The 14,936-nt window shown below is 35.9% G+C and overlaps 1 protein-coding gene across 1 annotated transcript in view; it reads right to left on the bottom strand.

Moving 5' to 3' along the window:
- LOC136033593 (neurocalcin homolog) overlaps positions 1–14,936 on the bottom strand; it is a gene marked incomplete in the record, with an annotated part of 320,318 nt that continues 305,382 nt past the window's right edge. Inside the window, 1 exon segment of the mRNA XM_065714366.1 lies at positions 1–6,425. Within this exon segment, the coding sequence (XP_065570438.1) occupies positions 6,228–6,425 (198 nt within the window).

The raw sequence follows: 14,936 nt of genomic DNA, 5'->3' as shown, positions 1-14,936 counted from the left end.
TTTAAACTGAATCGTGTAATCCTTCAAAGTAAATTACATAATTACTAAGTCGAATTTTCCATCTCAAACCAAAGAACAAAAGGAAAAATTTTTTATTTCGAGTTTGACTTTTAAAACAGCATGGGGGGGGGAGAAGGTAATGATTAGAATGGAATGAAGGATGTTTCACACAACAGGGACGGACGGCGAAAATACACTTGTGCGTATATAACAGGTTGCTCTTTAGACTACACGTATGACAAAGCCTTAAATAACACAGGAAGAAGTTAAAGAACATTCATGAAAGCCATAACAAATTCCTTCTGGCATGTTTCCTATGCTGGGAAACAAATTGAATAAAAACACATAATCAAAGAAAACTTGTAAAAATTAAGGACACATTTTCACTGGTGACATTTTTAACAAGCCTTTGTAGTACTTCATTAACAAAATTTAATATAAATAACTTCGGTTATTACAAGCGTTTAGTAGGTAGGACGAATAATACGGACCAATCGAAATGTTCAGGAAATAGTTACACGAGATTCACTCAAATAGGGATTAGATACTAGACCTTGGAAAGGTCTCCCATAGGAGGGCTAGTAATATCAAGCTCTCCAGTTTCATAGTTTTTCTATCGCAGGAGTAACTGACCTCCCCCGATAAATGCAAATTCCTTATTTTCCTAAGGTCTCATATCATGGAGTTGAATAAAATATTCAACTCTTACACGAGTAATTTTTTAACATCACAGTCCATTATAAACGCTTATATACTTGTTTACGTAAGTTGTTTTGACTATCTTCTTAGCCTCTTATTTTCATTCCCGTAGAAAATTTACCCCTCAAAAACAGACAGCAAATAACAGGAATTAAGGGGGGGTATGGGGACTTAAAGGGAATAGCGAAATTTTCAGGAAAGTGTACACCCAATTGTAAGGTTTTTTTTTTAGGGATACCTTAACAGCTTTTATGGGATTGAACCAGTCAGAGTAATCCTAGATGAGGGGAAATACTACCACCCTCCCCCTAACCAGGTATTCTACAAACAAATACCACAACTTTTGTCCATGTAGCTTAACATTAGTTATCTAGCTTAACACTGGGAACAATGTATATAATATATTTTTCCTTTAAACGACAACTATTGTAGCAAAAAAAAAAAAAATTAGAATAGAAAGCACACTTAATATTTATCAATAGTAGACATGCAAATGAAACATATCCTTAAATATGTTCACCAATTCTCACTAGGGCCAAAATTGAATTTAATGTTGATAAGGCATTCATTCCCTTTTCTTGGGTTTCTTAAACACACCTTGTGACTAATAAAAAAAAATCGTTCTTTTTTCTGGTATTAATTTTCACACAGGAGAACAAATTAGCTGAAATTTAATTGGCTAAAAATTTCAGCTGAAAATGCTTAAAATAAGCCAATTTTGTAAACTTATTATGTTATGAGGAACGGTAACTATGAATATGATTTGTTTCCTCCTTGTCCCCCTTACCTATTTTTATCTTACTGATAATTAATTTAAGCTTTTTCTTTCACCTGAAGCATCATACGTAATATTTAAAGATTTTCTGAATCATGCCTCCCCTGATCTTTTAGTGGTAAACCTCCGAAACTTACTTGAGCTGGATATACCTTAGAGTGCTGTCGGACCTTGGTCTTTAGTGAAGTATAGTTCAAATACGGTCAAATTCAAGCGTTTTATCCCTCCATGGTACCATCTGTCTATGTAGGCAATGACTGCAAACTATCCAAGTGGTCCTAGAGCTATGTACTAGGCTGCATTTGTAAGCTGATTAGCCTATATCCAGATTTCTTAGACAAAGGAAATGTTTTTAATTTTCAAACATTTTGCCGCGCCGATTTGAATCAGACTTTCCACGTTCTGATCTTGTCAGAGCTACGGTCATCTGCAATCAAATACCGTAGTTTACGGTCCAAACTCACTATTAAGAATAAGCAGAAATAGTGCATTGGTTGCGTCCGGCACGGACGGAGGATTTGTTTTCTTCGTGGGAGGAGGTTAGTGATTGAAATATAAGCTAAGCGAACTTTTTGGCGCTATAAATAATAGCGGTCTTTCGCGGAATATAATACAAATACTCAAACGGAGAAGCTGAATAAATCTAACCCAATGATAAATCTATCGTATTTCTAAGATAAAATAAAAAAAAATACCGGATGAAATAACGTTGAAATAGAACAAATAAAAAACCTAAAATTCGGAAAGAGTGAACTGTAGTTCATTTACTTTTTTCAGAAAAATCCTCATCAATTTTCTCCTAGCAATTTTTCCCTCTTCTAGATTTTAATTTTTTTTTGTATTTTCGTTGAAAAATACCCTTTTTGGTATTTTCACTGAAAAAACCATGTCAATAAAAGAAACCGTTTGCCAATAGTTTGAGTCTGGCGTATTTTCGAAAGCCAATCACATTACTGCTTAAGTACCTGCAGGGGGGGGGGGGGGTTTAAGCCAAATAATCCCGCGTTCTCAAACCTAACTGGTTCTCCCCTATTCCTTTGCAACATTTTAAGCCCTTAAAAAGAACGAAAGCAAAGCCTGTAAAAAGCTTAAGTAATGAAAAAACACTCGAGAGGAGGATTTATTTTCATTATCTCAATAACAATAAAAAAAAACTATAATTTGGACAAGAATTGCCAAAAAATTAAAAAAATAAGGATTTTTTCGGGGGGGGGGGAGGATTTTTTAGATAAATTATTTCCCCGGAATATTAGACCAGAATAATATTATTCTTTAAGCATGTGTCAGAAAGGGAAGCCTTTATACTTGACTAATTCTCCTTTATCCATGTGCGACCTTTTATGCCCAAAAAAAAGAACGACAAGTTAAGTTTCATCCAATTGGTTTTCCTGCGTTAAATCTAAGCCAGTAAAAAGAAGAAACAGTATGTGCCTTTCAAGATTTTACAACTACTCGCACTGTTTCTCTGCGGTGTAACAATCCCATTCCTTTTGGATCCAAAGCACGAAAAGTTATTTTTTCAGAGAAGGGGGGGGGGGTAAGACAAGGATTCGATTGCTATGAATGTTACTTGTATTTTTTTGATTTAACTGACAATAAAATTTGTCCTCAACATACCCATTTCACAATTAGAGAGTTCTGTGATTAGTAGTAATTTAATACTCGTAAGAATTTTTTTTCTGCTCATAGAAAGAAAAGGGAAGAAGAAAAGTTAAAAAAGTACACAGCAAAGGATAAAAGAAAAAAAGACATAGTGATATGACCTTGATTGTATAAGCAACCTAAGGAATGCTTAGTTGTTCGCAGTGCCATCTATTGCATGATTCTTTTTTTTATAGCATTAGTTAATTTTTTTTCTTGGGTTTAAGCTGCTGACGTTGCGCCAAACTTGTTTGCAACAGGGCAGTTGAAAACGTACCAGTTTGTAGAATTTTTATAGCTAAAGATAGGCTATCTGAGCTCAATACGACAGAATCACTGATAGGAATGAAGGAATCAGCTTTAGATTATTCATCACCATCATCAAGGCTTGCATAATATTTAGAATCAAATTATCAAAATTTTCAAAAAATAAAGATAGGAGAATTGTTTTTTTTAAAATATCAACAACATCACAACAAAACATCTTCTGCCCCCCCCCCCCCTCTGGACTCATTTTTGACCTATCCATACCTGAAAACCGTTATTTTCTACGATTTTATTTTATTATTTCAATTGGATGAAGTTTCTTACGACAGTAACACATCTCCGTCAGTGTTGCCACGTTGAGCCGCGAAAACAACAGTTAAATTTCAGTTACGCTAAGTAGTTAAAATTTACAATTCTTTTCGACCACAAAAATTGAAATTATAACAATCTGTTGATTCCCAAAGGCAAAAAAAACTTCAAAGGAAAGCGACAACTTCTTAACCTGTTTGATGCCATGAATTTTTAACATTTTTTGGCTGATTTTTCGCCCGAGTTTTTATTTAATTTTTTAATTCGGTGCCAACAACTACCCAGAACTGTAAATCTATATATAGAGGTCTTTTTCGCTGAAAATTTAATTCCCGGTTCTTCAAATTTTATGATATATCTGATTGTGATTTAAACTTAACCTATTTTAAAATTCAGATTTGATTTTCTCTGTCCTTGGTACTTCAAAAATAGATCAATATTGAATTTTTTACGCCTATAATTTGTCATTAGTCATATTCCTAGGTTGACTGTGACCAATTCTAAAATGGAGACAAAAGTTTCTATACATGATGTTTTGTCCCATCACCCATAAAAAAAAGAAAAGAAAAAAAAAGTTATTTGCTAATAATTATTTCCAAGTTTTCTCCAGAAGTAACCGACTAATTCAGTCACAGCTATTCTGTGTTTGTGCTTCATGCGTTACAAAAGAAGTTGCAAAAAAACAAATACAACATAACATTGGCTCTGAAGTTTGTAATATAATGTGTAACCACACTTTTTTAATTAAGAATTTTGATTATTTTTTAAAATACTCGAAAATCGAAATTTTGGAAAGATAGTAAGCTGCAGTACTGTTTCTAGACTTCTATCCGCTTCTAGACTTCACGCAGTTTCTTTTTGTCAGACAAAACAGCTAAAAAAAGTGATACAAAATTGTTTGACACTGTCTAGAAAACCAAAGCATTTTGCGCAATATATTATTAACTGTTTTATTTATTTCTTTAATGTTCCATTTAATGACAGTTTCAATGTTGTTTCAGTTATTCTTATCACAAAAGTCGTAAATTGTTCTTTTTGATAAATGAGCCTTTTGGCTAACTTTAACATGAAAATTGTGGATGTTTAAGTGAAAAATCTCTGAAAATATATCCATAAAGTAAAACTTGGCTGATTTCCAAATATGTGTTACACAAAAATGGTTGCCACTTGTGCATAATGGGTTATACTATTGGCAACGCTGATAATGATAACATTCTTTTTCTTTTTTGCCAAAAAATAAAATAAAACGTGACGAACTTTTGATGAAAGGGGCAATCACCTCCGAACCAGCAGTACGTCAAAATGGCTGGTAGCACTTATTTGTCCCATTCTACGTTATACAAAACCTTAAGTTCCACCTATCCTATTGTTCGATCAAAATATCATGTTTGGAAACTAAGCCTAAGCCCCTTGCATGGTTTAAGAGTAACCCCAGAAGAATCTTTCTAAATATTTGTGTCAACCCTCCCTTCTGAAAAACGCGAGGAATCCTCCTCCCAACTACACAATTCCCTTCAGTTTTATAGTTTTAATGCCTAGAAAAAATGCTTACCTCACATGAAAAATGTAATTTTTCTAGATATTTTAAAATTGTGCAGTTTCATTAGGAAAAACGTGTTCCTATTTAAGGTAACACCGATATAAAGGCATACTCGTCTAAGTTTGTTTTTCAGATTTATCTGGAGCCAAAAGACACTTCTCTGTGAGAGTTGCACGGTAAAATTTTCGAGATGACATTGCGATCAACTAAAGGCCCATTCACACTAAGATTTTTCCAACATTGAGATTCAGTAGACGCTAATATTGAGAATCAATTGAAACCAAACCCGCTCACCGTAGAGACTGCATCGAGAAATGAAGCTAGCCGATTTTCTCAACCAATTTAAAATTAGTAAATTCTTCAAAAAATAAATTTGACCAGGGTCTTTTAAATTTTTATGAAAAAAATGTGATATGTCCCTCTCTTCCCCTTCCGAAACTTCCCCCTGTTTCCTACCGCAAAGACAAAACGTAAACAAAATTAAAAACATGATTGCAACCCCGGTTCAATTATTCGGCACCCAGTTAAAAAAAGCTGACATCGTTGCTGAATCGTTTCAAAAATACTTCAAGCGTAATACAAATATTGATTTAAGCGCAAGAAGGCTCAAAATTTTTACCCCCCCTCCCGTTTCTAACAACCTGTGAATTTCTTTAGTAGAATAAACGCCTCCCTGGTATCGTGAGCTCTCAATGTCAAACCTATTTACTATGGTTTGTTTTATTACCAATATTGGCTTGTTTAAAAAATTAAATTATTAATTACAAAGAGTAATATCTTATTACTTTTGGAATAAGCAAAATAATAGTTCTAATCACTAACAGCAAAATCTTATCGCAAATATCAGATTTTGTAAGGCTGAATTCAGTGTCAAAAAAAATTTTGGTGTGAATTGGCCTCAATTTGAAAAACAGAGGCAACAATCATTTTAAATATTATGCTAATCAAGGAAGAAATAGAATTAGGGCAGTAAACAAAAATGCAAAACTGTACAATTCACTGTCCACATTGTGGGTCGCACTGTAAGAGTCTAACGATTGAGGGATCACTTTTCGCCCCTTCTATAAACTCTTCTAGACTTAGTTTTCCATCCATGTTTTTGTCCATCTGGCGAAATATCTTGTCCGTTCGTTTCTCTGGTGTCGCTTCATCATCAGGCATTTTCATCACTGAACCCACCATTTTGTATATAGCCTATAAAATAATATAGCAAACACTGAATCAATACTAAAATAGTATGATAAATACAAAATTATATTTAATACTAATTGGATATATAAATATTATTTTTTCTCGATTCTTATGTCAACTCTCGTCCTCTTAAAAATCAGACTTGTGTACATGACTGATGATGCTTCCATTAAAATAAAATATACTGGCAACACTGATTTTAGGCATCTTAATCTGAGATAAAAAAAAGTATTGTCTAAGGATAGATTTCGGTACTCATATGAATGACCGTATATGAAACAACAAGCTATACGAGAAATGTATTTCGATCACATAATCTAAGGCTATAATAAAAATAAACATTCGGCAGGTTGGAGAGGAGGAGGAGTAAAAGAGGCTGTGAAGGCTTCAGACAATTTGGTGCTATGATGGGTTGTCAGTAATAAATAATAAATCTGGAAAAACAAAATTTGTAAATATCAAAGAATTTTTTCCAAAAGCCACAAAAATGTTCTTGGCATTTATCAAAAGTTACCTTGTCGAGTTGTTGCTTTGAAGAAAACAAACACAATTCTGCCTAAATTGGCCATCGAGTCTTTGGAGGATTAATATGGCATACTATTGTATGTGCATTTGATCATGAATAAATCTCAGGTTATCGATCCTAATCCAACCAGAGGTTGATCATATCAACTCCAATTCAACACTTGCCTAACCAACTTTCAATCAAGGACCAGTCACAAATTTTTAGATACACAAAAGCGCCAATTGGACAGGTTGATGGAACAAATAACATCATAACGACCAAAAAAAATCGATTTCAAAAATTAGTATTAAAATAAAGCCAAAAATACCTACCTTTTATTCAAGAGCTCAATCTATGGTTTTTCACTTGCTGTTGATCAATACATATATATTTTTTTTTAAATAATGCAAAGTAGGTACTATTTTTTTCCTTTCAAGTTCATCCCCCTAATCCTTTGGTCGTGATGAAAGAAAAAAAAAACAAAGATATTACCCCATAAAAACTAATATCATAGCTGAAATGACTATGTATCCGATTGAAAAGAGAAGAAAAACTTAAAAAGACGTTTCTGAATCTAATAGAAAACAAAACAAGAGCGATCCCTATTTCAGCTAAGTTAGATGTAAACATTCATTTTGAAAAATAATGGAAAGCTTTGTTTACAATCAAATTTATGCGTCCTCACCCTTTAGTTCTTTCACTAATAGGATTTCCTTCCGAAAGATATTTTTTTTTTTTTTATCTAAACAAAAAACAATTGGGTTTACAAAATTCGATCACTTTTCTAAGGAAGAGACTGCCACTTATTATCTTCGTGTAAAATGGAACTAGTAAATTCCAAGTTCTGAAGAAGTCAACCAAGAGGTATGGAGTAAAATTTGAAGTAACAAAACAAATAAGATCATACTTTGTCTTTGTAGTACAAGGTAGGCCTAAAAAGAGCCAATTTATGGCTAATTGGATATTTTCAAAGCTGGCGAACAGAGCCAAAGATTCAATAATCGGTATCAATTCATTCCCTTTATGCGATACATTTGATACGCATTGATATGTCTTTCATGTGCGGCAACCAAAAGTTTCAGTTTGACCTACAATAAGCTACCGCTTATAAGGAAACTTAGGGATATTTACTTTCAAAATTAATAGTAATTAAACAAGAAAATTAATACAAATATGTAATTTGATTCCCAGTAAATATTCAGCAAAGTATTGACTTTTGGCGGAGCGACAGTGCAATAACTGGAATTTTAGTTCTAGGCGGGGGTTGGTGGAGGGGTTAGGTATGAGAACATGTTGGTTTACCCATTACAGGATCAGGAAAGTGTGAATTTCATCTAGAATTTAATTTACATAGGTTGTGGTTCAAACGTCACAGCCACGCCCCTGCTGGCTACGGCCTTATGAAGCTACCGGAAAGTTTTCCGTTTTTCTCAGAGTTTATTGACGGTAACCAAGGGTGTACCCCGGATATTTGCTCAGGGGAAGAGGATTTTTTTGGGAAAAAAAACTCATCAAAAATTTGTTTATATGAATTTTTGTTACGTTATAACAAGCCAGATGAAAGTTTTATAGGGGGGGGGGTGTCAAATCAAAAGTCCCCTTTGGATACGACCTTGACATTAACATATCCATATACCCTAGTTTAGGAATTTTGAATTTTAAAACTCATTTTCATACTTCCTGGAATACGCTTGATTGAACCACAACGCTCTGCACGTCCCTTAATAGTAAATCATACAGTTTTCCGAACAAACTAGCTTATTCAAGTGTAACTCGGTGAGGCAAAAGGAGTACCCTTTCAAAGCTGTTACAAAGGTTTATGTCTTTATTGTTCAAGCGAAGCAAGTAAGAAATCAAACTCCTAGATTGACATAAACTGAAGCACATATTCCCCTTTTTTTATATCCTCGAGGTCATTGGAAAGTGGCGATGGTGGTGCCTGGGGTATACAGTGCGGACGGGTAATAAAAAACAGCCATATAATATATGATGTTGGACATCTACTAGTCTCTGCAAGTTAAGAGAATCCCAAATCACTCTTGGTAGACTAATATAGGAGGAGGCGTAGTTAGCAAGGATTTCAATGGAGGAGCCATGGGCACCCATTGGGAGAGGAGGAGAAATTGCTTCTCCTAGATTCCCCCCTCTAGTTTAAAAAAATTCTTTTGGAGCTACCATAAAAACAACTTTTACTGGCATTTTCTTTGAGAAAAATAGAGAAAAACAAAGTTGCCCATCCCAAGGTTTTGGAAAAATAAGTTGTGCCCCCCCGCCCTTTCGTAGATTGACGCTCCTTAAATGAGTTTTGGTCAAAATCTCAGGAAAGGTCGCCTAGAGAACTTTTGGTGATGCCTTGTGCACCATCAGGTGAAGAGACCTTAAGCACAAGCAAGTCTCTTCAGCGCATCATGAATAGTACACTGAATTGCGTCAGTATGTTATACTGTCGCGTAGCATGCCCTTGCTTCCACTATCGCTTAACTTTGTCTAGCCCCGATGTAATTATGCAAGATTATTTAACACCACTATCAGGAGCGTCAATTCGCAAAATAATAGTGTTGGGGGGGGGAATATATTCCTCAAAGCCTAAGGGGGAAATTATGTTGTTTTTCATTTTTTTTCGACGAAAATGCTAAAACCCCTGATGAGGCCGAACTCCTTCCGACCTCATCAGGGGTTCAAATCCTGGTGTCGCTGGTTATTTGGTTTGGAACAGGGGTCAATGGTTTAACTCTGTAAGATCAGCCAGAGTCAACCCAGCTCTAAATGGCTCCTGGAGAAATCTGGGAGGAAAACACGGGAAGCGTTGGATGGTTTGTTCCCAACCACGCATTGCAATCCTGGTCGAAGGCATTGAATCAGGAGGTCAGTGCATTCGCAACGCAGGCCATTCGTCAACATGCGAAAAAGTTTAGTTTAAGTTTTAGCTAGACCACGCCTAGGCTGGAAATGGGGTACTAAGTGATGGAACTTTTCAATTCTGATTTTATTTTCGGTTCTCCCCGACTTGAACTAATTGAAAAAGACCTTTCAATTGACCAAATACTGCACAAGTTAAGAATCTGATTGTTCATTCCCCTCTGACATCGCTTAGGTTGGAAATAGGGTACTAATTGACGGAAATTTCCAATTCTGATGACACCTACGGTATCCCAAACTTGGATTAACAGGAAACGACCTTTCAATCCAGAAAATATTGCAGACATTTAAATTCGAGACCGCCCTTTCCCCCCGTCTTTTACCAGAAAATAGAGATATTTCTTCACGGCCAATTTTGGATGTGTTATTAAATAAAAAAAAATCAAGTTTTGTAAACTGAAAGTAAGGAGCAACATTAAAACTTAAAACGAACAGAAATTACTCCGTATATGAAATGGGCTGTTCCCTCCTCAACGCCCCGCTCTTTACTCTAAAGTTTGACTCTTTCTCTTAGCTCTACTTTTTAAAACAGTAAAAAACCACGAACTGTTTGATTAAATGAATATTTCTGAGCATCTTAGTGTTAAAAATATTTTTGTTGCTCAAATGCCGATTTTTGGCCTTTTTTTTTAGCAGTTCCCAGGACCGCAAAAGCTATACACACTCTATGGCCCTCTTCATTAGTACGAATTATGAGTTTCTAGTGTGATCATCGAAAACTGATGACAAGATATGCAAATAGTTGATTTCAAAAAGGAACTCCGTATTTAATAATGAGTTTTTAATTTTGCAACGCAATAAAGAACTAATTAAAAAGACAGAGAAAGAAAGAGAGAGGAAGAAGACAACGAAACTCAATAAAATAAACGAGAATAGATTCACTCTTTTGTTATGTACGTCCAAATGTTGATAATATTAGAATTGTCACAAGAACCAGTGGCGTCGATTAGGGACTAAAAAGGAGGGCATTTGCCCCCTAAATTTTGAAAGATATCTTTTGGAGCGGTATTTTCATTTAAAAATATATTTTTTTTTTAGAATTTCCATTGAAAAAATTGAAACGACGACCTCCCCACCTCTCCTAGATTGTGAAAAAATAAGTTTTAAATTACCCTAACAGGGACTTAAACACCCAGGTACAACTAGATTATATATAGGAATCATAGACACGCAACCAGGTAAATCAAAAGACGTTATATGCACCTGATTTATCAAATGATTTGCTATACTGAGGATCTTCAAGAGACCGGACGAGACAACTCCATGAATAATCCAGAAACACCATTAGAGTGATTACAAGAGGAGCACAATTACAAGAATTTCAAAAGACTAAAAACAGTGAAATAAAATATTGAAACACTAGAGAACGCCTAAGTGTAATAAAAACTAAGAAATAATTTTTCTTGCTACCAGGAAAAAATGAAACTTTTATTAAAAGTTTTCGGAGGACTTTTTTAGGGAGGGGGTAATAATAATAACATGTTTTATTGGATGATTTGAATAAAAAGTGCCAAGAGAGTCATGAAAGTTTCTGATTTCGAAGGAGGTACGTCCAAAGCCCCCCCCCTTGTGCGTATGTGCAGGTCCACACACTTTAGTTTTATTCTTGAACAAGTTAAATTTTTCCTGATTGCAAAAAAAAGGGTTCTCAAGATATTACAACATTTAGAAATACAAGTTTATTTTTATCTAAAATCTGTAACGTTTGCAAAAACGCGTTTAACAACGCTTCTACGCTTTATAGTTTTCTCAATAGTCCTATCGCTGTCAAGACATCCCAAACAAACACGCTTAGTCAATTGTAGATCGATCGAAGCGAGGACTTGAGCTTGAGCCTCAGAACAACACGAACACGTTTAGTCAAACAAGTAGATCGATCAACCGAACCAACCAAACAAATGTGCTTAGTCAATCTTAGATCGATCAAAATAAGGAATTACAGTGAAATTCTGCTGCACAGCTTGATCCTTAGAACAACACAACCACGTTTAGTCAAACAGGTAAATCGATCAACCAAACCAACCAAACAAATGCGCTTAGTCAATCGTAGATTGCTCAAAATGAGGACTTACAGCGAAATTCTGCTGCACAGCTTGATCCTTAGAACAACACAACCACGTTTAATCAAACAGGTAGATCGATCAACCAAACCAACCAAACAAATGCGCTTAGTCAATCGTAGATGGCTCAAAATGAGGACTTACAGTGAAATTCTGCTGCACAGCTTGATCCTTAGAACAACACAACCACGTTTAGTCAAACAGGTAGATCGATCAACCAAACCAACCAAACAAATGCGCTTAGTCAATCGTAGATGGCTCAAAATGAGGACGTACAGTGAAATTCTGCTGCACAGCTTGATCCTTAGAACAACACAACCACGTTTAGTCAAACAGGTAGATCGATCAACCAAACCAACCAAACAAATGCGCTTAGTCAATCTTAGATCGATCAAAATAAGGAATTACAGCGAAATTCTGCTGCACAGCTTGATCCTTAGAACAACACAACCACGTTTAATCAAACAGGTAAATCGATCAACCAAACAAATGCGCTTAGTCAACCGTAGATGGCTCAAAATGAGGACTTACGGCAAAATTCTGCTGTACAGCTTGATCCTTATAACAACACGAACACGTTTAGTCAAACGCGTATATCGATCAACCAAACCAGCCAAATAAACGCGGTTAGTCAATCTTAGATCGATCAAAATAAGGAATTACAGCGAAATTCTGCTGCACAGCTTGATCCTTAGAACAACACAACCACGTTTAATCAAACAGGTAAATCAAACAACCAAACAAATGCGCTTAGTCAACTGTAGATGGCTCAAAATGAGGACTTACGGCAAAATTCTGCTGTACAGCTTGATCCTTATAACAACACGACCACGTTTAGTCAAACGCGTATATCGATCAACCAAACCAGCCAAATAAACGCGGTTAGTCAATCTTAGATCGATCAAAATAAGGAATTACAGCGAAATTCTGCTGCACAGCTTGATCCTTAGAACGACACAACCACGTTTAATCAAGCAGGTAAATCGATCAACTAAACAAATGCGCTTAGTCAACCGTAGATGGCTCAAAATGAGGACTTACGGCAAAATTCTGCTGTACAGCTTGATCCTTATAACAACACGAACACGTTTAGTCAAACGCGTATATCGATCAACCAAACCAGCCAAATAAACGCGGTTAGTCAATCTTAGATCGATCAAAATAAGGAATTACAGCGAAATTCTGCTGCACAGCTTGATCCTTAGAACAACACAACCACGTTTAATCAAACAGGTAAATCGATCAACCAAACAAATGCGCTTAGTCAACCGTAGATGGCTCAAAATGAGGACTTACGGCAAAATTCTGCTGTACAGCTTGATCCTTATAACAACACGAGCACGTTTAGTCAAACGCGTATATCGATCAACCAAACCCGCCAAATAAACGCGGTTAGTTAATCTTAGATCGATCAAAATAAGGAATTACAGTGAAATTCTGCTGCAAAGCTTGATCCTTAGAACGACACAACCACGTTTAATCAAACAGGTAAATCGATCAACCAAACAAATGCGCTTAGTCAACCGTAGATGGCTCAAAATGAGGACTTACGGCAAAATTCTGCTGTACAGCTTGATCCTTATAACAACACGAACACGTTTAGTCAAACGCGTATATCGATCAACCAAACCCGCCAAATAAACGCGGTTAGTCAATCTTAGATCGATCAAAATAAGGAATTACAGTGAAATTCTGCTGCACAGCTTGATCCTTAGAACAACACAACCACGTTTAATCAAACAGGTAAATCGATCAACCAAACAAATGCGCTTAGTCAACCGTAGATGGCTCAAAATGAGGACTTACGGCAAAATTCTGCTGTACAGCTTGATCCTTATAACAACACGAACACGTTTAGTCAAACGCGTATATCGATCAACCAAACCCGCCAAATAAACGCGGTTAGTCAATCTTAGATCGATCAAAATAAGGAATTACAGTGAAATTCTGCTGCAAAGCTTGATCCTTAGAACAACACAACCACGTTTAATCAAACAGGTAGATCGATCAACCAATCAAACAAATGCACTTAGTCAACCGTAGATGGCTCAAAATGAGGACTTACGGCAAAATTCTGCTGTACAGCTTGATCCTTATAACAACACGAACACGTTTAGTCAAACGCGTATATCGATCAACCAAACCAGCCAAATAAAAGCGGTTAGTCAATCTTAGATCGATCAAAATAAGGAATTACAGTGAAATTCTGCTGCACAGCTTGATCCTTAGAACAACACAACCACGTTTAATCAAACAGGTAGATCGATCAACCGAACCAACCAAACAAATGCGCTTAGTCAATCGTAGATGGCTCAAAATGAGGACTTACAGTGAAATTCTGCTGCACAGCTTGATCCTTAGAACAACACAACCACGTTTAGTCAAACAGGTAGATCGATCAACCAAACCAATCAAGCAAATGCGCTTAGTCAACCGTAGATGGCTCAAAATGAGGACTTACGGCAAAATTCGGCTGTACAGCTTGATCCTTATAACAACACGAACACGTTTAGTCAATCTTAGATCGATCAAAATAAGGAATTACAGCGAAATTCTGCTGCACAGCTTGATCCTTAGAACAACACAACCACGTTTAATCAAACAGGTAAATCGATCAACCAAACAAATGCGCTTAATCAACCGTAGATGGCTCAAAATGAGGACTTACGGCAAAATTCTGCTGTACAGCTTGATCCTTATAACAACACGAACACGTTTAGTCAAACGCGTATATCGATCAACCAAACCAGCCAAATAAACGCGGTTAGTCAATCTTAGATCGATCAAAATAAGAAATTACAGCGAAATTCTGCTGCAAAGCTTGATCCTTAGAACAACACAACCACGTTTAATCAAACAGGTAAATCGATCAACCAAACAAATGCGCTTAGTCAACCGTAGATGGCTCAAAATGAGGACTTACGGCAAAATTCTGCTGTACAGCTTGATCCTTATAACAACACGAACACGTTTAGTCAAACGCGTATATCGATCAATCAAACCAGCCAAATAAACGCGGTTAGTCAATCT

The sequence above is a fragment of the Artemia franciscana genome, chromosome 12 (assembly GCF_032884065.1).
Source record: "Artemia franciscana chromosome 12, ASM3288406v1, whole genome shotgun sequence".
In the NCBI taxonomy this organism is placed as follows: Eukaryota; Metazoa; Arthropoda; class Branchiopoda; order Anostraca; family Artemiidae; genus Artemia; species Artemia franciscana.
This window is presented reverse-complemented; position numbering and strand designations above follow the sequence as displayed.